Source organism: Talpa europaea (assembly GCF_964194135.1).
Source record: "Talpa europaea genome assembly, chromosome: 7".
NCBI lineage: Eukaryota > Metazoa > Chordata > Mammalia > Eulipotyphla > Talpidae > Talpa > Talpa europaea.
In genome coordinates this window covers 34,659,202-34,682,731 of record NC_140074.1, presented here as the reverse complement: position 1 = coordinate 34,682,731, position 23,530 = coordinate 34,659,202, and the positions used below count along the sequence as shown (strand labels likewise).

General features: G+C 34.6%; 1 protein-coding gene across 2 annotated transcripts in view; it reads right to left on the bottom strand.

Moving 5' to 3' along the window:
• Positions 1–23,530, bottom strand: part of RFX3 (regulatory factor X3) — a gene marked incomplete at its 3' end in the record, with an annotated part of 168,629 nt that overhangs the window by 36,543 nt on the left and 108,556 nt on the right. For both annotated transcript variants that reach the window (XM_084236135.1, XM_084236136.1), the window contains exons 8-13: positions 23,148–23,260; positions 18,863–18,978; positions 18,271–18,425; positions 14,267–14,364; positions 10,785–10,934; positions 6,400–6,608 (exon numbers count right to left, since the gene is read on the bottom strand). In XM_084236135.1, coding sequence (XP_084092261.1) covers positions 6,400–6,608; positions 10,785–10,934; positions 14,267–14,364; positions 18,271–18,425; positions 18,863–18,978; positions 23,148–23,260 — 841 coding nt within the window. The remainder of the gene's footprint in view (positions 1–6,399; positions 6,609–10,784; positions 10,935–14,266; positions 14,365–18,270; positions 18,426–18,862; positions 18,979–23,147; positions 23,261–23,530) is intronic.

Genomic DNA, 23,530 nt, shown 5'->3' with positions numbered 1-23,530 from the left:
ATGTTAGGTTAAAGAAGTAAAATATGTAATATGGAACTTAAGAGTTATAAAAATAAATAATAAATGGGAGTATTTATTACTTTATAATATGAGTTTAACACTGTATGGCATAGCATATTTCATTAAAATTTTATCAGTCACTTTAAAAAATTCAAACCCTTTACCTAAACTTATCTGAATATATATGCACAATTTTATGCAAAGATAATTTTCTGTTTGTATCACACCATCAAAATCACCTACGTGCTTTATAAAAAGAGAAAAAGGGAATGTTTAATGCATGAGACACACATAATGCATTATTGTGAGGACATTAAAAATGTTATTTCTGAAGTTTTTTTTTTAAAGATTTAGTTTTTATTGGGCCTCCCCGGTGGCACAGCGGTTGAGCACTGGGTTGCGAAGCTGCCCGCAGCCTCTGCACCGCCAGTTCGATTCCCAGCTGCTCCCAGGCCACCGGAGGAGGGTCCCACATGGCGCGCAGACCTCTCCTGCAGCCCGCTGCTCCCCTCAGCAGTGTACTTCAGTCCTTCTGCCTGCTCTGCTCCCCGCTCTGGCTCTGGTGAATTCTCTCACTCTCCCGTGCTTCTGACTGTACCCAGTGCTTGTATAAATAAATAAATAAGTAAATCTTAAAAAAAAAATATTTTTATTTATTTATGCACACAAGGGCTGGAGTACAGGTCAGAAGTGCAGGAGTGGGTGATGAGAAGATTCACCAGAGACAGAGAAGGAAGCATAACAGACAGTGTGACTAAAATACACTGCTGAGGGGAGCAGTGGGTGAAGACAGGAGAGGTCTGCTGCACCTTGTGGGTTAGCTCCCTGACCGGGCATCAAAATTGTGCAGTGGCTTGCCATCGCTTCACAGTGCTGAGACTTAACCCTTTGCACCACCAGGGAAGCCCATTTCTGAAGATTTTTAATGACAAATGCCAAAGATATAATGTTAAATGAAAAATGTTAAGGGAAATACAGTATAAATTGTGGTGAATAATTGGATCCCAGTATCATATAACACTAAAAACATTTTAACAGTGGTTATTTCTAGGAATTTATATGTGATTTAAATTTATTATCTATATAGTTTTGTATATCTGACTTTCTAAAGTGAGTACATGCTATTCACAATAAAAATATTTATTTTAAAATACGACACTCATCACAATATAGAAAACCAATCCCTGGTCAGTTAAATGTTAGTAAGTCTTTGTAGGGATCAATATCACAGATATCAAGTGAAATTTTACACATATATCTTTATTTCTACTTTAACATTTCAAGCCTTTTTTATTTCTCTTAAAATTTCTCTGAAAATAATCCTGAAATTATATTAAAAAAAAACTAAGGAGACTATTCACATCGAGTAGCTTTCTGATATTATTGTAGACATGCAGAGTCAATTATTCTTTTTTTTTTTAAAGAATGCACAATCATTCATTGAATAGATATTGTGTCCCTACTATGTACCAGGGTTTTGTTCTGGAAAAAGTTAGATGAAATTTCTGTCTCAACAGAGCCCACATTTTAGTAGGAAAATAGTTGATAAATATGCGAGTAGATACAAAATACAAAGTTGTGTAGTGGTGAATTCTATGAACAAAATAAATTAGGAGAGAAGGTCAGAGAGTGGCACATTAAGCTAGGGTGTTGGGAAAATTTTTCTGAGGAGTTGAGAACTGAGTGGAAACTGGATTTAAATAAAGAAGGAGAATCATATGAAAATGTGAGTTTTACTGGAAGGAGACGTTGCAGTCTCTGAGGCAGAACAATGCTTGATGTATCTGAAGAACAGCTAGGAGGCTAGTGTGGAGGACAATGAGCAAAAAGAAGAATATGCACTGTGATCGAGAAGTCACTAGCAACTGAACCTTGTAGGATCTTGTAGGCCATGATAGGCTTTTGGACTTCAGTCCAAGGGATTTTTTAACTCTTGAACAGTTAATGACTTTATTTTAGCATAAGATGTAGTACTAAATTTTGTTGGAAAATGAAAAACAAAATCAGTGGCCCTCAGTATAATGCCTACTTGTTTTGCTATGTTTCCTTTATTTCATCTGTGTTGGGTTGCTGTCCTACAAGCCAAATATTAAATAACACAATTAACAGTTTAATTAGAAACCTATGGTCTAATTCAGACTTCTGAAGGTATGTTGCAAAACTAACTCCACTGAATTTCATGTTGCTAAGCTACCATGAATTCAACACCTTTTGAAATTAGAATTTTAAACGTTAATTATTTTATAATAGATGAGAAATACCTTTGTATATTTATATTTGTAACTGACGGTGTGGAAGCTGAAACATATCCCCTAACACATGATAATTAATCTACCTCTTTATATATATATTAGGGATCTGTCACATGCTTTCTAAGGAGAAAGGTGAGAACATCACACCTATGACCCTTATGTGAACTCTCTTTTGAAACAGTGCTTACAGTTGATTCCAAAAGAGTAGTACTTTTGGGAAGATTTATATTTTATCCAATTGTAGGCAAACTAGATTCCCTATGCCTCTTTTCAAGTCGCTGTATCAAAGCTGTAACTTCCAGTCTTTAAAAATGGGATATTTGGATGACCCTCAGGGTGGCCCTGAGGAATGTTCTGTTCTGTTATCTACCAAACACACAAGCTGAGAAATGGCCCACATAACTTTTCCATTTCTGCCTGAGAAAGGCAGATATATATATATATATTTTTCCATCTCTGAGGGACTCAACAGAGCGATTCAAAGCCAGGCTAGTCAAGGAGAGACTCCATTCTGAACAGACGGTGTTTGCAGGAATTTATCAACTTCTATCGGGACCTTCTATTCATTTCTACATTGACATGCATGAACATATATACACAGAATTTTAGAAAGTATGAGATTGACTTTAGAATGTGAAGTGTCTGTGAATGTGACTACCAAATTCTTATCAAAATGCCAAAACGTTAAAAACTATAATTTTGCTTTGTTAATACTTTGTGAATGCAGTTTCCATTACTACTGTGTTCCTATGCTGCAGTAAAAAAAAAAGTTCAGATTTTAAAGTTTCTTAAGTTTCTAAGCTATTGATGTTGCCTACCAGAAGGAGGCAGGCAATGGTCTGAATATGCCTTTCCTATTGTGGCCCTGAATTGTAAGCCTTCAAGTCTTCTTAAAACAAAATTAATAACCATAATAGTGTCTAATAATAACAAGCCAGTTATCCCCAACTCAGGGAGGACAGAAGGCAGGCAAGTGATGATAATCTACTGAGTTCGTATATTTGCAGAGAACAAGAAATAAGAATAAGTAGTTTTCGTTCCTTTCAAGATAACTGCCAAAGAGCTCTGTGAAGACGAAGGAGCTGGGGTGTATTTCTAAAATGATATCAACTAAATATAAAAAAAAAAACTCATAAAAAGGAGTAAGGGCAAGTCTGACATAACAACATAAGAAAGCAGTAAGAGGGGCACAAACCTCTCCTTTTCAGATATGGAGGATGCACTGTTACTGTCACATAGATTTTGGAACAATAAGTTAGTCTTAACTTCTGTTTCATCAGTCATCATGAGGCATATATACCATCTATATGATTTTCTGGAAAAAGTGGATGAATGAAATATCAACTGCAAGCAAATGGGAAAATAGATGCAATCTTAAGAAATGTTTCCAATTAGCATTTTGAATTCTGCTGTTACTACTGTTGCTGCATTTACTTTGAGAACACTGACAATGTTTTCCAAGTCTTCCCCATGTACTGAGAGAAAAAATACATTTTTCATTAACACAATTTTCATTAATACTGAGATCTAAACCAAGTACTGGCTTTACTGGAGCAAACCAATGCATGGGTCACAGAGTTGAACAGCATTTACAAGTTCCCTCTCAAATTATATGAACTAAAGGTATTGAACATCTGAGAGACAAACTGTAAAACTATTCCATTCCGCCCCCTCCCCAACAACAACAACAAAAAAAAAACCAAAACAATACATAACTGGGAGGTTTTGCTTTATTTCATTGCATTTGATCCTGGGCTAGCCAGAAGACTATTTCCAGGACATAAGGTTAACTTAACTCTTAATCATATATAGTCTCTACAGCTCTACTTTAGTTCAAGAAATAAGAATTGGAACCAACTCAGTTGAGGAGAAAGATTTACTTATAATAAAACCCAAAAGAATTATCATAAATAAAAGATCTCTGATTCTAGTTCTAGAAAGATGGTGAGAATAAGGTAGAAAATCTAGAGTTTGGGCTTGCTGAGTATATAAATACTACTACTTCCTAATTTCTGTTACTTTATTCTATACCTTCTCTTCTCACAACTAGCTTTGGATTCATCATGGATATACTGATGATGACCACATTGTACCCACAATCACAGTCTATGGTATTTTCTGGGTCACTAATATCTGATATACATACAGCTGCATCTAAATTAGAAAATGCCTAAACGCAATGTAGACATGACTTTTAGCAAGTCAGTGGGCCACCTCTATTTAAAGAAACAAAAAATGTACAGGCACCACAAAAACAAATGCCAGGGTCAAAAATATAACTTATGAAATGGAACTCCATCTGTCAATTCCATCTTACATATATGTAGTATATATGCCAACTTGTATAATTTTAACATCTGATGTATAAATGCCTCCTGCCCTCTGTCCTCCCTGAGTTGGGGATAACTGGCTTGTTATTATTAGACACTATTATGATTATTATTTTCATTTTATAAGACTTAAAGGCATACAGTTCAGGGCCAGAAGAGAAGGCATATTTAGATATTATCATGCTGGTGGGCAGTCTATAGCTTTGAAACTGAAGAAACTTTAAAATTTGGATTGCTTTATACTGAAGTGTAAGAAAATAGTGAGTAACAAAAAATGCATTACTGTGTACATTTCAACTTCCAGTTTTTAATTTTTGGGGCAGATCTGTGGTTAGTAGCTCATCCTAACATCTGATTTCATATGTCATGTGATTTGAAAGCTCTTCTTCTGAGGTTCTTCTACAAAAACAAACATTTAGACCTACAAAAACAAACATTTAGACCATATTTCTAGCCAAAAAGTGATCCATATTGTACTGTCAACTATATTATTGGCTCTCATGCTGGCTATGCATTGGAGTCATCAGGACTTTTGAAGCTTTCTGAAGAAAAAAGTTCTGGTTATCCTCATTATTCTTAATTACTACTCCTAACTACCAAGATTCAGTAGTTTTGGGGAGGTACCAAATTTTTTTTAATATTAATTCTGATGTGTAGAAAACAGTTTTAATTTCTAATTTTTTTAAAGATTTACTTATTTATTTATTTATACAGGCACTGGGTACAGTCAGAAGTGCTGGAGGGTGAGAGAATTCACTAGCGCCAGAGAGGGGAGCAGAGCAGGAAGAAGGATGGAAGTACACTGCTGAGGGGAGCAGCGGGCAGCAGGAGAGGACTAGGCACCATGCGGGACCCTCCTCCGGTGGCCTAGGAGCAGCCGGGGATCGAACCAGCACTGCAGAGGCTGCGGGCAGCTTCGCAACCCAGTGCTCAACTGCTGTGCCACTGGGGAGGGCCTTTGATTTCTAAATTTGAAAACAATTGTAATCAATAAAATTAAGAAGTTAACTGGATAGTCCTAAGCATGCATTAGAGTCATTCATCCATCTATCTATCCATCTATCTATCTATCTACCTACCTACCTACCTACCTACCTGCCTACCTACTTACTTATTGAGATAACTTTGGTTTTAACCAATGTATATGATTCAAAGGTATGGGATAACACCTCTTCAAATGAATGCTATCACAAAACCCTTCTACAAAAGGACCCATAGTCCTCCACAAAAGTCCACTGGGCCCCATCCACACTTTGCTCTCTACCCGCTTCTCCTCCTCCCCCACTGGTAATCTCAATTCTGTAGTCAGACTTTTAAAAAGTGAAAACCACTGTCTCATGTTCATATTTTGACTCAAGTATATTTTGGGGAAGGGCCTGAGAATTTGCATTTTTAACATCTTTCCAAATGATAGTGATGCTATTAGACTGGGGCCACCACTTGAGAATCACTGAAATAGACTTGAAAGAAAAACAGTGCTGATAAGAAAAAAGCCTGAGTAATGTGTTTTTGCAAGGAGGAGGATTAAAGCCTTTTCCTGACTATTGCTACGCACATTATCAAGACTGAAATATTAGATATCCCATCTGAAAACTTCAAGGACTTTGAGCTAGAGGTTTTCTTTTCCTAGCAAGAAAGCTGATTTCCATAAATCTCCTGGTACAATTTCATGATGTTGTTATCACTGTGTTGTGTTGGAGAAAATTACAACAGGGAGTTTATGAAAACTAAAATCTTTACTACTTTCAAATACACACACACACACACACATATATGCAGAATATGAAAAGTAAGCTTAGAAAAAATTGAGATGATACCTGTAGAAAGACCATTTTAGCAGAAATTGCCTGGCAGCTTTAGGAAAACTGGGTCTTCCTTCATAGGGTTTCAGTGCTTGCATCATCACATTGTCAAGCCACGCAGCCCACTGCTCCAGGGTGCTCTGCTGCTGAAGAGTCATCTTGAAGTCTGTTTCTAGTCTCTGAACCATGTTGTCATCACACTGGCACACCCAGGAAGCCTGCTCCTGGAATAGTAGACACAATGCAAAGGAAAAAGTTCAACTCAGTATCTTTTCATTGCGTGTCAGCACACAAACTGTATGCATGAATGGGAAATTACAATGACAGCTTCAAACAGTTAAATGAATTAAGAAAATGAATGACTACTTGTCAGTTGTAAAGGGAAATAACATTGCCTTTGTGCATGAAAATATGGTATGACATAAAAGCATGCCTTGGTTTTCTACATTAGCTAGTGTGTGAAGATTAAAAGACATGATCACTTAAGAAAAAACTGAAGCTACAGTATGTAGAATGTAGGGTCTTTCATTCTATTTAGTTTTAATATTTTTTTCAAACATCCTATCTTTTTTCCCCTCCTATCACATAAAACTTCAAAGTCAATGCATTTGAGAAGATTTAGGTTCAGTTACATGGATAATGGACTCAATTGCCCAAAAGTATTCCCTACAGACTAAAACAGAAACCAACACTTAACACTAGTTTAAGTAGGAGCATGTGTTGTATGAACTTTATGTATTGGGAACTGAAATTCAAGGACAATCAAGGGTATGAATGCAAATTAATTAACAAAACTGAAAATAACAATAACAACAACACTTTTGAGAAGCTATAGATATGTTATCAGCCAAGACATGCAATTACCAGTGTTCCCCTGGTTCTGATTGGGAAGTCTCATGTTAGGTAATAGGAAAGTTTCAGGCTAATTGTTAAGAGGCGGCCAAATTTTTGTTTCCCATGCTAAGTTGTGTTAAAAAACAAAAATGAAGCAACAAACCATGATATTCTTCAGGCGAAAACAAAATTATTTGGTAATACAATATTTGACTTAACGTCAAAGGACATGGATTTTAACACGCAACCTCAATCAATTAAACTGACCATAAGCAATTCATCTAATCTAAATGGGCCTCATTTTCCTAAGCATAAAATTAAGAGAAATGTGACAAGAGCTTTTAAGCTGGGTTCATTGCATCCAGATAATATTTTCAAGAGGATTCTGTGGAAGGGCATCTATGTAGTCCCTAATTTTTTGATCAAACATACTGTGAATATATATGTATATTTCTGAAGAGTGTCTATGACTTTTGTTCGATATGCTCTTTAAGAGCACAGGTTCATTAAACTGACAATTTCAAGTGAATAAGTCCCTAATTTCTATCCCTTGGCTCCAGTATCTTTCTTGATCCTACAGATTTTATTTATTCAAGAGACATTTCAACTAGGAGGCACTTCAAATACAAAATGTCCAAATTCAACTCACTGTATTCTCAGCTGATATACCTACCATATACTATCCTTTCTCTTATCTGATTTTAGTCATAAAACCTTTGAAAGGTGCACTTCTAAATATAACTTTTAAATATTTTAAATACATTAAAATATGATTAAGGAAATATAAATAAGCAAAAAATATTAAGAATATCTAAAATACTGAGATAATTACAACATCCTGATATACATACTTTTCAAACATTTCACATGCAATATATACATATGTATAGAAAAATATTTAAAATAAAAGAGGAACATATTACACAATCTGATAGGCTTAGTTTCACTTAAGTATTATTACAACTACATTTCCATGTAGTAAATGTCTCCATGTAGTTTATGACTCAATGATTGAATGCATGAAAACACTGTTATTTATATAACTAATTCTATAGAGCTATCATATATGTTGACTCCAACTCTTTACTCTTAGAGATAATGGTGTAATTAGCAATGCTATATGTTTATTTTTGCACTTACTTCTGCATCATAGATTAATATAATAATAATTAAGACATTCAATGCATGTATACTGTCAAATGACTCCCAGGAACTTTATACCGATTTAAGAGTACATAAGAAAAGCCAAGGATAAAATTAGGCATCAAAGAAAGAATAGGGCAGGTTTTGTTATTTCTTTAATATCTAAGTATTTTCTTTATTGTAGTAAAAAAAACAGTTAACAAAAAATGTATCACATTTATTGTTTTAATGTGTGCCATATAGGGATGTTAACTATATTCTCCTTACTGTGTAATTTCCATTCTGCAAAACTGAAACCGTATAGTGTTTGGAGGGAAGGATTGCTTTTTGCTTGTGCATTAATAACAGAGGAGGAATTTATTAATATTTCTGCAATGATTTAATTTCATCTCATCATAAATTCAAACACTATTTATTTGGAAGTTGGTTTTTGTGAAGAGAGGATGATAATCTAAAACCTAACTTGGAGAAATAAAAACACAGAGCATTAGGCTGGTTTAAACTACTTTATAATATACTACACTACACTGTCAATATACTTACATATACAATATTGTCTTCTTATAACCTGAAAAAAATACTGACAATATACTCTTCTGAAAAGAATATGGTTGTTTCAAATTCTGTAACTGTTAAAACTAAGTTTGAACATTAAAGATGCTCCTAATTTACAAACACATTATGTTCAAGGTATTAAGGAGTCTGTGGTTTCAAAATCAGAATTCATACATCACACAACTTACTCACTCAAAGTAGAAAATGCAATGATTTCTTTAAATATATTCAGAGTTGTGCATCCATTATCACAATCAATTTTAGAACATTTTCATTTCCCCAAAACAAAACCCTTATCTCTTACCTGTTACTTTCTAATCCCTATGCCCTGACCAAACCAGACCACTATTAACCTACTAACTCTAAAGATTTAGCTACTTGCTCATATACATATAAATGGAATCAAGATCTATGTGGTAATTTGTGTCTAACTTCTTTCACTTAGCATGACGTTTTCAAGATTCATCCATGTTATACCATGTATCAGAACTTCATTGCTTTTTATTGTCCAATAATGTTCCATCGCGTGTATGTGGCTATACCATATCTTATAATCATCAATTAATTGATATGAGAGTTATATCTACTTTATGTGGCTAACATGAATGATGTTGTTATGAATGTCTTGGTATAAAACTAGAAGTGAAATTGCTGAGCCATATGGTAACTTTATGTTTAACTTTTTGAGGAACTGCCAGACTATTTTCCCAAGTGGTTGAAGCATTTTACATTCCAACCAATAGTGTGTAAAAGTTCGCATCTTCACATCTTCATCAACACTAGATATTATCTGTCTTTTTGATTATTCTCATTTCAGTGTATATGAAACACTTTGCTGTGGTTTTGATTTGCACGCAGAATAATGTTGAATATCTTCTCAGGTGCTTTGGCTGTTTGTGCATCTTTTTGGAGAGTGCCTATAAAGATCTTCATCCATCTTTCAATTGGGTTATATTTTTTTCACTGGGTTGTAATAGTTCTTTATACCTTCTATATATAAGCTTTACATAAGATGTATGATTTGTAAATATTTTCTCCTATTTTGTGAGCTGTCATTTTCCTTTCTTGATGTTACTTTTGAAGTACAAAAGCTTTTAATTTTGATTCAGTTCATGCATTTTTTTCTTTTGTTGCCTGTGCTTTGGGTGAAGTGTTTTATTTAGTAACATGGTGTACTGTTTTTCTATAGTAATAATTAGTTTAATTATTTTAGCACGAAGTAAAATATTGTTGGGAATTATATAATGATATTTCTAAATTAGCTATTTTCACATGTACTAAAAAAAGTGAGTGGTTTAATCATAGGTTAAAAATATTTTTTTTTCATTTGAACTATCAAAATAGCTAAATATATCATAGTGAATTCTTTTGGGATAAACAAATATTTATCAGACATCTACAGTAAATTCAATTGTTCTTAGTTCTTTCAAAGGGGGAACACTTAAATATCTCTGTGTATGTCACAGTGTAAAAAGGTTGTCTGAACTACTAAATAGGTAAGTAATAATCTAAGAAAGGCATTTTAAGGTGGGAAAAGTGGAGATAAGAGCAAGCAAATAGTTTGCCCAAGATCTCATAGCTGGTAGATGTAAGACTTTAATCTGTGACTGTAATGGTAATTACTCTATTCAGCAAATCCTGGTGACATATTATGCTGTTACCTAGTACTATAAATCTCAGCAGACTTTAACCACAAAACAGAGGAGCGATGAAGTTGTAGCTAAGTAAAACTCTCCTCCTTTAGGAAATTGTATATAGATTTTGCCTGTGCAATGATGGAACATTGAAACAAATTTTGATGATCTTAAATAGGAAGAAAAAATAGGCATCTTTCCTAAAAAGGCATGGTTTGAAAGATAACAGAGTACCTGGACATTGGCAAAGTCAACACGGTTGAGGTCATTGAGCATCTGGTTGATCTGAGACGTGTTCTGAAGCACTGCACGAGCGGCCTGGGCCAGGTGATTGAGCGATGTGTATCTTCGCAGAGTCTGGGCAAAGGCACTTACAGCGGCAACCTGTAAATAAATCCAATTAAATTGGAATTTTTCCCCCTCCAGTAAAAGAAACCACTGCAATCTTCAGATCTTTTTTCTCTTGCCAAATTTTAAATGCTTCCCTCTGATACTTATTTCAAATTCATTTGGTGAGAGAGCTTACTTGTAAATTATAGCATTTAAATCTCTAAACCAAGTATTATTTTCCTTTTGAATAGGTTGAGGTCATGACTAAAACAAACTCCCACATTCTTCGACATCTAAGTGCAGCATTAATTAAACCAGTCTTGCAAGTAACTACTCCTCCACAGCAAGAAATGACTTTGTCTAGGGAAGTAGGAAAAACATTGATTTTCATTTCTTTTTTATTCTCTGTAGGACAGTCAACTATAAGCTAGGCAAACAAAAAATTTCCCTTTATACTCAGAAAACCAAACCCCACAGTCCATTCTTTTAAATGGAAAAAAAATGCACTCATTTTCAGAGCACTGTCACTTAGATTCACTCTTATTACCTCTGTTTAAAGAAACCTGGGTAATACTGTGGTAGAACAAGAGTGGTTATAGCCTTTATTAGCAAATATAAGGCTAATGAACTTATTACTCATAAGCAACAAGAATAACTCTTTCAGAATTTGATTTTGTATGAAAGGGCTTCCAGGAAATATTCATTTGCCTCTGCTTTGGCAGAATTTGCTTTCCTCTTCTATGCTAAAAGACCTGGGGAGGGGGTCAGATAACAGGATATGCCTTAGCTTTCAACTCTTTTCCCTTTAGACCTAGATATGATTAGGACTTCCCACTAATGCTAATCTTGGGTGCTTTACCATTTTCCTTGGCTTCCTTAACTATGATTACCCCTTTGTAAGCAGAACCTTCTTAAACTCTCTATAAATATTCCCTCCTTTGGATATACCACTTTTCTGGTTGAGAATGAATGAACCAGGTTATGTTGAAAGATATCAAAGATAATGCCAAAAATGCCACTTTAGGTATGTCATATCTTGTGGAATTTTTTAAAAAACAGACTAGATCTAAGGGGCATTTAAACATATTTACAAGGCATTAAAATCACAAGTATATTAGCACAGCATTAATTGAACATCAGGTGGCTGAGTGGTAGAAGGTTTTCAAAAGGTAAAGTTTGCTCATCTTAATAGTGAGATGTTTTAAGACTATGTGGAACTGGGAGAAATTCACATACCCTCAAAGAAGACCTGTACACTTTTTCCCCCCATTTTTATGGTTTATATTAATTATGTACATATAAGTCAAGCACTACTAAGTACCTTTCATATATCACCTTGTTCAATTCTCATTACCATTCAATTAGATACATATTATGACTTAAAGAGGTAAGTACCTTGCTTGGGTTAGACAGAAACTACCTTACATTTTGGAATATCAACCCAGAATTCTGATAACAATGGTCACAGTCATAACCTAATTATGCTGTCTGCAATGCCAAGGTAGATTGTCTTCATTTAATGAGCACTCAGTTGAAAAAAGATTTCACATCAGTGAAAGGGGAATAGCAGAAGGTAACTTTTACCAACGAAAAGCATACAAATCAACTCTAGAGATCAATGAGATGGCAAATATTAGAGCTGGATTTCTGCCACATTCACTTTGGTTACACTGGGAGAAAGGTACTTACAGCTTTTGGAAGTACTGCTATAAATATGATTAACTACAAGTTTGAAAACATTCCTCTGACCATCATAATCAAACAGCACCTTCTTTTACTGCCAAGTATGGTGACTCTAGAATACCTTCGTTGTGGAGAACTTTCTAGAATGATGGAAATGCTTTACATATGTCCTGCCGGTAAGGCAACCACGGCTATCTGGGGCTATGGAACATCTGTTATTTTTTTTTTTTAAAGAATTTTTTTTTTTTAAAGATTATTTATTTATACCAGCACTGGGTATAGTCAGAAGTGCGGGAGGGTGAGAGAATTCACCAGAGTGGGGAGCAGAGCAGGCAGAAGGACCGAGGCACACTGCTGAGGGGAGCAGCGGGCAGCAGGAGATGTCTGCGTGCCATGTGGGACCCTCACCCGGTGGCCGGGGAGCAGCCGGGGATTGAACGGGTGCCGAGTTGAACCGGTGCCGCAGAGACTTCAGGCAGCTTCACAACCCAGCGCTCAACCGCTGCGCCACCGGGGAGGCCCTGTTATTTTTTTTTTTAAGATTTATTTTTATTTTATTTGTGCATACAAGAACTGGGGTGTAGGCCACAGGTGCAGGGTGTATGTGTGTGTGTGAGGATTCATCAGAGACAGAGTGGGGAGCAGAGCAGGCAGATCTACTGAAATACACTGCTGAGGGGAGCAGTGAGCGAGACAGGATAAGTCTGCTGACCCATGCCATGATAGCTTTATAGAGCTGAGACTTTAACCCCTGTGCTACCAGGAAGGCCTATTAGCTTGAGTGACTAAAGAATTGAATTTTTAAGTTAATAAAATTTAAATCTAAATAGTCACATGTGGTGCTAATCCTACTGTATTGATGGCACATCTCTGGAGAAAAATCTAAGATGGAAAGATCAATGAAATGTTTCTTTCATTTCAGAGATGAAAAGTTTCAAAGCAGAAAAAACTGGAGGATACTTAGTTCTCAGAGAGACTTGTCAGCCACAAGAGCGTCAATCTATCAGCTATCCCCCAAAGTGAAAGCCAAGGTATATTGTTGAAGTCTGAGCATGGATACAGTGAATGACACAAAGTCACAAATGTGATTTTTAATAGCCAGGTTTAGAAAGAATCAGTCCAATCCTTCCATGGGGTATTTTCACAGAAAAACCTAAAGTAATACAGTGAGAAGTGGACAACAAGAAGACTAGAATTTATATTTATAGTTAAATAAACGATTCCTGATATATACCAATTATGAGAAAACTGCTTAAGAATGATTACTTGATTTACAAAAGAATTCTCCAGTGTTAAAAAATCTAAAGAGCAAAATAAAAATATAATTTGCACGGACTTTCAGAGGACAATGAGCATAGTAGGGAATTTTATTTTTTTATTTTTTTTTAATAATAAATTTTATTGTTATATTCCCCATACAATTGCAGCCCCCCCCCATTCTGACCCCAATCCCTCAAACATATAAAACTAATTCAAATGGGGCCAACCTGAAGTACATATTTTAGAAAAGGGCTTCTAAATAAAGGACTCTTAAAATACTTCTCTAGTCACTTTGAAAGGAGCATTAACAAATGTCTTGTACAAGTACTTCACTACATGCCTATTATAATATCAACAGTTTACATAACTATTTGACAGATATGAAATCCATATTTAAGAACCATTTTCTAAACAAAGAAAAAAAACTAGACATGAAAGTGTACCTTGGTTTGTATCATTCTCTGTGGAATATTGTTCATGGCATTGGAAAGCCAACCTTCAAGGCTTTTTGCAAAATTTCGAATGGCTTGGGTCAAGGCACCTAAATGTTAAAAAATAAAAGCAGAACGAAAAAGATAGCAAAGAACATTAATCTTTATGCAAAAATAAGGGAAAGTGTGTGTATATGACATCTGAAATAGCACAGAACTTATATTTTCCTCATTGATGAGACTTAACATTATTCCTTACTTTGAAAACATCTAAAAATTATATTTTGGCCTTTTCCCCCTTTAAAGCTAATTTGTCCCAAATACTATGACACTGTGGGAAATGAAAACATTCAAACATTTCTGCTTATAGCAACATATACCAGTTGTGAATATACTTATGGAATTTTCTATCTTAGACAATATACTTTTTTAATTAACAGCTTTGTGCTCAAAAGCTAAGTATTGTCTTTATAAATTCTTAATTTTTCAAGCTATTAATCCTATCTTCATTTCTTTAGTCAAAAAGAAAAAAATACAAAGCTTTTCTTTCTCTATGCATCTATTTACACCAGGACATATCAATTAGAGTAATTATCTCTCATTCTTCTTGAAAAGTAAGGTAAAAATTAAAATTACCGGACTTGAAAAGTCTGGATAACTATTCTCTGTTTCATTTGCCAGGTAGATATAAAAGATCAGTGTGATAAAATTACTGTCACAGAGAACATTATTCTTAAGATGCTACTAAAATAGTCCATTCCATATTCTTTGATATCTGTTATAACCTGAGACGGTAGGTTCCCTGAGAATAGTTTTATGGTGGTCATGGTGGTCATATAATGACTAGAAGCATTTTCAGTTATCAGGGAAGACTATGACTCTTACAAGAAGGGATCTGCATTCTGAGACTGCTCTATAGCAAGAGATAGAATTCTTCTCTTGTTCTAGAAGTAATTCGGTCAGTAGCATTTTACTTCATCTGTGCCTAAGGGTCCACAGTATAGGGAGCAGTTTTAGACATTTAATAAATATGTGTTTGAGGCACCCACATTAGAAAACTATTCTCTATGGGTGCCCTAAAATGTAGATAGGCATTACAATTTGAGGTCTACAATAAGAAATAAAAGTTATATTTTTTCCCAAGTCTCCCCAAAATGTTAATATTACCAATGGGATTAAATTCTTTGGTTTTTCTTTCTGTGCTCAAATGAGTCTGATATGTTTCTCTATTACTTTTGTTAGAACAGATTTGGGAATAATTTAATTTACTCAAGTCACATGTAAAATATATTAATTTTACTAATCCAATAATAAAAAAACAACTATTTTTTAAATGACTTCACTGATCAAATGACAGAAAAGAGACTAAAACTGAAACGGTTAAATCTTTAACCATGAGAATCATCTATTGGAAACAGTGAATTGGAAATTTCTTTAGTACTAATCTTTTGAAATTTCCAAAGTTTCTAACTTGAGTCAAAAAGAAAAAGGAAAGAAAAAATATTTTTCTGCTGTATTATGTATTAGAACCATGGAGGGCAGGCATGAATGGAAATGAAAAGAGTGAAAAAAATTTAACACTTTTTGAAACCCAGTAAAATTTTGTTTCAAGATTCAATTGGACTATCTGTATTCTGCATATTCTGCAATTAATATAGAATAGTGATTGAATCTGAAAAAAACAAGGATCAAGAAAAATTTGTTTAAAAATACATTAATATGAGTCTAGGTCCTAGGGAGATTATAAAATAAAAATATATTTTATATATAAAATAGTACATATATATATATATATATGTTAACCAAATTGGTTTGGCTTTAATATACTCATAATGGTACATTTCAAGTGTTACCAGTTGATTTCTTATACAATTCTTTACATGAACTTTTTTTTCACTTTTAGATAAATGTATTTTAGAATATAGTAGCTTCAAGCTGACTTTAAATTAGTGTGATATGCAGACTTCTTTTTGGCTAAAAAAAGGAAAACCATCTGGACAGTAAATGGTTGAGTGAAGTACTAGTAGCCAGTAAAATACAATTTTTAGAAATAAAATTAAGTTTTCTCTCTCTATAGGGATTCATGTCAGATCAAATTGTGCAGATTGACTCTGACAACTTTTTCTCATGAATGGATGGTTTGAAATTTAAAACTATTCCAAAGCTAACTTGTCTCAACCTGTTCATGACTAATATTAAAATGCATACAATCAGAAGATAGATATCCAAACTGTAAGCTTCATTTTGTTAAGTCTTGCTGTAGAATGGCAATTAAATTTCCATATTTACTTGGTAGGGTGGCACATTAGTGTATCTTGTAATTTCAGAGAACTATAAACTAGCTTTGTGTGAAAATTCCTGAAATGGAGTTGCCTAGAGAATGTAGAGATAAACTACTTGACTGAATAAATTGGGTTTCAAATCCAAATTTGCAACACATAAAGGTTAAGTGTATTATATACTTCAAATTGTGGGTCAAAGTCAACTAAAAGTGATGCATGATTTAAGTTAGGTTAACTGCTGAGTTAACAAGTTAAAGTTTTGAGATGTTAACATAGAAGCAAACTATTTTAAAATATTTTAATGAATACTGATGTTGATTGCCTCAAAAAAGAAAATGCTCACTGACATCTCGTATCTCATGAGAGAAATTATATGTTGGTGGCAAGATGTCATAGGCTAATGAGCTACCCTATGCAATTTCTCTTAAATGTCTCTAGAGATTATCACTCAGAGCACAGGAAGCAAGACAAAAATAAGGAAAATAAGATTCTGGAATACAAGCAGTAGAGGATTTAACACTGATATTTTCCATGACAACATCACTTTTAATCAATCTTTAGTTAGGAAACTTGGTACAGCTAGAGTGGGAAATACTAGCAATTTATAAAGCTGTGACACAACGCAACTAGATTTTAAAATTTTATTTCTATGTGAATTTAACCCTATGAATTGATGTATGTAACTTCATGTCTAAATATACATTTTAGGGGGTAGATGACATTGAAAGAACTTGTTTCTTCCCCTATTTATCATATTTAGAGAAAGGAAAGTACAAATATGTATATGTTAATATTTTTACCTTCTTGTCTGTTAATAAATCCCTACTTAAATATTTTCTGAAATAATTTAAAATAAATCAAGTACACAGAAAACAGTGTACTTGAAGTACATGGTTGCCAACTACAGAAGCTAAAGATTGTTTTTATGTTATGATTATTACTGGAGAGTGGGAATTCTTTAAAATTTAAAATTCTTTAAAAGTTATGGTCACTAGTATGTGCTCATGAAAATGTAGGCATAAAATCATTTCAACTGCCTTTGGCACAAGTATCCATGGTAGCATTTATGTTGACACTTGCAGAAAATAGCTTTGTTTGCTACAAGGTAGTTTAAAAAGCATCATTACTTAAAAGAAGTAATCTAACTTATCTGTATAATTCCTATTTCCTCACCGTAGGAATACAAAGCTTGTGTAGTTACATAGATTTTTCTCTCAAAATGTCAGTTAACCATTACTGTTAATGGAGACTGCATTGGTAGTTCTTAACATGATATAGGTGACAAAATAAATGCTTTCATAAGGAATTTAACTTCAGTGGAAACCAAGATAAATTCAGTTCAAATCAAAAGCAACCATGAAAGAGGCATACCTAGCAATTACAGATTTTTTTTAATTGACTTTAAGAAGGAAACTGTGTCCTTGTGTAAAATAAATTTTAAATGGTTGTCTGGCCTAGGAGTGTTCTTGCTAAATTAGTCATTGGGGTTGTCTGTTCCATAGGTTGGATTTTCTAGCAAAAAAAGAAAACAGAAGCTTGGAAAATATAAATTTTTCCCCTTTTAGTACAATTTTGCTCTAGGCTGCTTTCATGCCATACTCTATGCTGCATGTTTTCCATCTGGCAAATCCAAATGAGATTAGAATTACTCTAGATTGCAATGTCACTCCCCAAAACTTCCTGGGTGGAATGTATGAGAACAAAAGCATCCGTATTTGTCTGCATTTAACTTACTAGGAATAGGTCTAAGGACGTCGGGGATGAGAATCTCCACCAAAGCCTGGTACATCCCATGGTCACAGTTACACATCCATTTCAGGATAGACTCATGTTTGCACAGAGTTATCAGCTTTGCTTTCGGAAGTCGACTTTCTATTTCACTCAGATTGCTGGTGTGAATAAATGTAGCAAATGAATAGATGGCAAATGAGGATAAAAAAGAAAATGGACTTTAAAAATAGTTTTAGTTTATCAAATATTACTGAGGTTAGAACTATACCACCATCGAACTGGTGCCATACAGCTGGATATATATAACACTCCCCCAGAGCTGCCTATGCATGTTAATACTTTCTGATGGTATGAAAGGCAAATATGATACTAATTCCATGAGGATGAAATAGCTCTACCACAGTCCCCCAAATCAATAAATATGGGAGCTAAAATACACACGCTAAAACCTTCAGAGAGTAGTTTGTGGTTTATTTCAACCTATTCATTTAATGTTATCAGGTAAAGTTCACAACTGGTATACATATCTCTAATTGATTAGCTGTGACATCTACTCAGTCATGAAAATGAATTGGAAGAGCATATTGATTCTGACCTTGATTCAGTAATGGTAGTGCCATCAGTTGGAGTAGAGGGAGAATAGCGCCAGAATGTTTGCCACAATTTTTCTATTAGGCTAAATTGAAGATTCACAACAACGTCCAATATTGCCTGAAAAACAAATAGTTATGGGTATTACCTTACAATATTTCTTATGGAGATGAGTGAAGAGTACATAATGCAGAACTTAAAGGACTTAAAGATACCTTTGGATTCAAAAGCTAACCTGGTCAAACGAGACTAAATTTTGTCATTGGAAAAAGAGAAACAAAAGAGATTAGACAGGGGAAGATAAGAGGGGGATAACTTTTTTTTTTTTAAATAGAGGCATTTATTTATTTGTTTATTTGTTTGTTTGTTTGTTTGTTTTGTTTTTTGTTTTTTGTTTATACATGCACTGGGTACAGTCAGAAGCGCGGGAGGGTGAGAGAATTCACCAGAGCCAGAGCAGGGAGCAGAGCAGGCAGAAGGACTGAAGTACACTGCTGAGGGGAGCAGCGAGCGGCAGGAGAGGTCTGCCCGCCATTTGGGACCCTCCTCCTGTGGCCGGGAAGCAGCCGGGAAGCAGCCGGGATCGAACCGGCGCTGCAGAGGCCACAGGCAGCTTTGCAACCCAGCGCTCAACCGCTGCGCCACCGGGGAGGCCCATGAGGGGGATAAATCTTAAAGAATTTTTTTAAAAAGGACAAATTGTATTCCTCTCATAAAGTCTTCAAATCCCACCCTCAGTTTTAATTTTCTTCCGTGTCTTTGCTTGCTTGCTGCTTCTCCATTTTCTTCCTACCTTTTCCCTTTCCTTTACCTACTGCTTCCTTTGGACTGTGTGGTTGCTGCCACTCTTCCTCTCAGACTCGGAAGGATACACAAGATATATTCAATTCACATCAGTCCTTATTGGGCTAGGTGTGTTCACTGACCATCAAAGAGGATGGAAGTGAAGGGTGTAGAGGTGCTTATATGCAGCAGCCAGAGTAAGGCTAAACATTAGCTCTGTCTAAGGCTGCTGACCATGAGCTCCAGAGTGTTCCCAGCAAGCAGAAGCTGGGGCAAAAACTACAGAATCTTCAAAGGATAGAAAGTGTCTGGGCAGAAAAAAGCACAGTACTTCTCTTTGATCTTGCAATGCTTTCCATTCAATCATAACTCTACACACTCCCTTTACAAAGCAGTTTTAACTTTCCTAAGCCTGGAGGCGGGGACCATCGCCGCCTCCTCCTCCTTAAATTTATCTCCTAGAATCATTTTCCAGCTGCATCAAGGACTTTTTTTTTTTTTTTGGATGGTGCTAAAATTTGCCACTTTCATTAACTTTTAATGATCATATTTAATTTCACCCTGCCATAGCAATTAGTTTGTAAATTAGGCTTCAGATAAAAGCAGTCATAAAATCAAAGAACAACTTGTTTGTGCAAAGAACACATGATTCTGTGATTATTTTGAGCATAAAAGACAGAAGTAGTCAGTATAATGTGTCAGCACTGAGGATGAGGACAGGTAAAACAGCCCCATCAAAATCTACAAAATTCATGGCACTAAGAGACAACAGGGGGATACTGAGAGTCAATCTGAGTAGATCTTTAGGGAAAGACAGGAAACTAACACTTCATAGTTCTAGTTTGTGCTACTTCTGTAGATAGGTGTCTCTGCCTGATACAGAGAGTAACTGATTTCCTATACAAAAATGCTCTGAGATCAATTCAAATATTAAATAAGATATGTTTGAGGGCACTTTCTGGGAACTAGTAGAAAATATTGCAAATCATTGAATGATGAAAATGGAGGGAAGGAAATGAATTAACACACTCCTTACCCCTTAACATTACCAACAATAAAAAGGCAAGGTGCAATAACAAAACTAATGATAATTAGAAAATAGCTTTATTAAAACAAATTGTGGGAATTCCAAATCATATGCAAAATAGGTATATTAATCTTTCATGAAAATATATACCCTAGGAAATATGAAATAAAATAAGGCAAGTAAAGAATATCGTGCACCCAAAATTCACTAATTCTTCAAATAAAATAAACTCAAATAATTCTTTTGAAAAGGACATTCACATTATCTTCATTTGAGATAGTTTTACAAATGAATAAAAAGTTCTGCATTTGTCCACCTACTATCAAACATGTTCAGATCAAAATACATAGGCAAATATACCTTAAAATCACTCATATTCTACTGATTTAGCGCAAATGATGAATGACTGGATATGAGACTTAGATACCTGTACTTCAAAGTGTTGGAAAAAATAATTTGAGTTCTTCTCTTTAATCATGTGGTGTCATGAACACTGGTAACTCTGAAATAAATCGGAATCATTCTAAGGACTACCATTTCTCACAAAGATTAATTTCTACACATGTCCATATTTTTTCATGTAGAGTATGTATGAAAATTGGTAGGTTGACAAAAATTTTGTACCACAAAGAATAAGGAACAAGAGATTAGTTTGGGAAGAAAAGGTGGGGGGAAATAACTCTTGAGAAATTAAGCAGAATAATGTGTATTCCTCCCATAAAGGCCTCATAGTCCATTCTTAGTTTTACTTCTCTTTTCAATTTCCTTGCTTACTTCTCTGCCTCTCCATTTTCTTCTCTCACTTTCTTTTTCATTTCTTTACCTACTGCTTCCTTCTGCCTCTGAGATCGCTACCACTCTTCCTATTCTCAGGCCCAAAAAGGTACAGAACATAGATTCGATTAGAATAATCCTATTGTACATTCTTTGATAATATAAATAAGTATACTCCAATTTATATTTTATATAAATACGACAAATTTAAACTTAAAAAAAATTTCAAATTGTATTTGTGCAGGCCGGTTTGCTTAAAGCAAGGTTCACCTGAACACAGAGAAATGAAGAAATGCTTAAAGACTCTTTATTGAATATACATGATATACATAAAAAATATTTTTTCTAGATGTGTAAGGATTATCCAGAAATTCTCTAATGTTGAGAAAATCAGAGTAATCAAAGAGAAACAAATGTTAAGTGTTCTTCATCATTCTAAGAAATGTTGGGAATAAACTATCAGAAATTTTAAAGAATGCTTCTGGCACATGGTTTGTTAATAAAGAGATAACTTGCCCTTGGTTGTTAATAAATTGTACACTTAACAAGCACTCAGATTCACTCAAGCATTTCTTATTTTGGGAGTAGGAAAAAAATCTGTGAATGCTATGGTCTGAGACTTCTCACTGCATACTGCAGTTGTCAACAGTTAGGAGGAAAGTCCATAAAATCCAAAGGATTATCTTTTATTACTAAGTAGACCATAGATAGTCTTGGAGTAAAGCTACTTAACTTCTCAGCAGACTCCTCTTTCAATATGAGACACACTTAAGAAAACTCTCATTATAATCTTTTATCTCTCTTCTATCAGGTGAGATGCAGTTATATGAACAAGTTGCCTTAAAGAGTTTATCTTCCAGAAACTGTGTAACCAATTCTGATGTGCAATAATCAGAAGGGGAGTAGGAGTACAGAGAAAAAATACTAAAAGAAACTTAACTAACCACAAAAACAACATAAAACTAGAGACTCAATGCTCCTTGAAAGGAACCCATACACTGCCTTATGAAATATTTCTGGAAAGAATTTTTTTTAAATAGAAACACACATTTATGGTTTGAAAGTCAAAAAACAAATAGGATATGCTGAAAAATTGAGTTTCTTTCCTCTGGTTCCCAGTTACCCAGTTCCCTTCACAAAGACAACCACCATTAACATTTTCTTGTTCTTTTTCCAGGAAAGTGTACATTCAGTTTCTTTTTGATTCAAATAATAGTATGGTATCAACACTGTGTCTTGCCTTTTCCCTTAAAAATAAACCCTGGAACTTGTTCAGTAATACTACACTTAGAGATAGCTGTTCATTTTAATGGCTGCATAGTATTTTACTCTACAGATTGTACCAATGTTTATTTTCTCAGTTCCTTATCAGACAGTAAATGTGTTACCAATCTTTTGCCTTAAAAACAGAAACACCACCAGCTCCCTTGTACACTCATCTCTACCTATATATAAGTATTTTTCTACACTAAATACCCAGAAGTGGAACTGCTGCATCAAAGGATACATATTGGAATAATCCAAGAAGATGGAGGGTAAAATTTATTCTCCAATGTTCACTTCTCCACTCTGACACAGAGTAGAAACATTAACTTCTATTAATGCTCAAAGAAATGCAAACTTACTTCTCTGTCCTCTAGGAATAAGTTAAACTATTTTGCTTTAACAAGTTGTCTGGCAAAAATTACTATGTTTGAAGACTTACCTCACAGTGCTCTCGATAAAGACTCTGCAGTGACTTGATATCCTCAAAGGTAGTACCATCTGGCAGAGAAGAGATTTCAACTTCTCCAAACTCTGGAAGTGCTCGAGATGCATCTGTTACCATGACAACAACAGAAGAAAAGCTATTGTGGATGGTGCCAATTACAGATTAATGAAGGAAAATTTAAGAAGACTAAAAATGAAAATATTATAAAGGTCAGAGGTCCAAAGAGCAAGGACTTTTCATATTAGTATTTTGCAAGGAAAACTTAGCAACACTGTCAGCACAAAAGAATAGAGGAAATACTCAAAAACGTTTTAGAAACAAAATTTTACTCTGGTTATACTGAAAATAACAAATCACAGTGTCTCTCAGTATAGGAT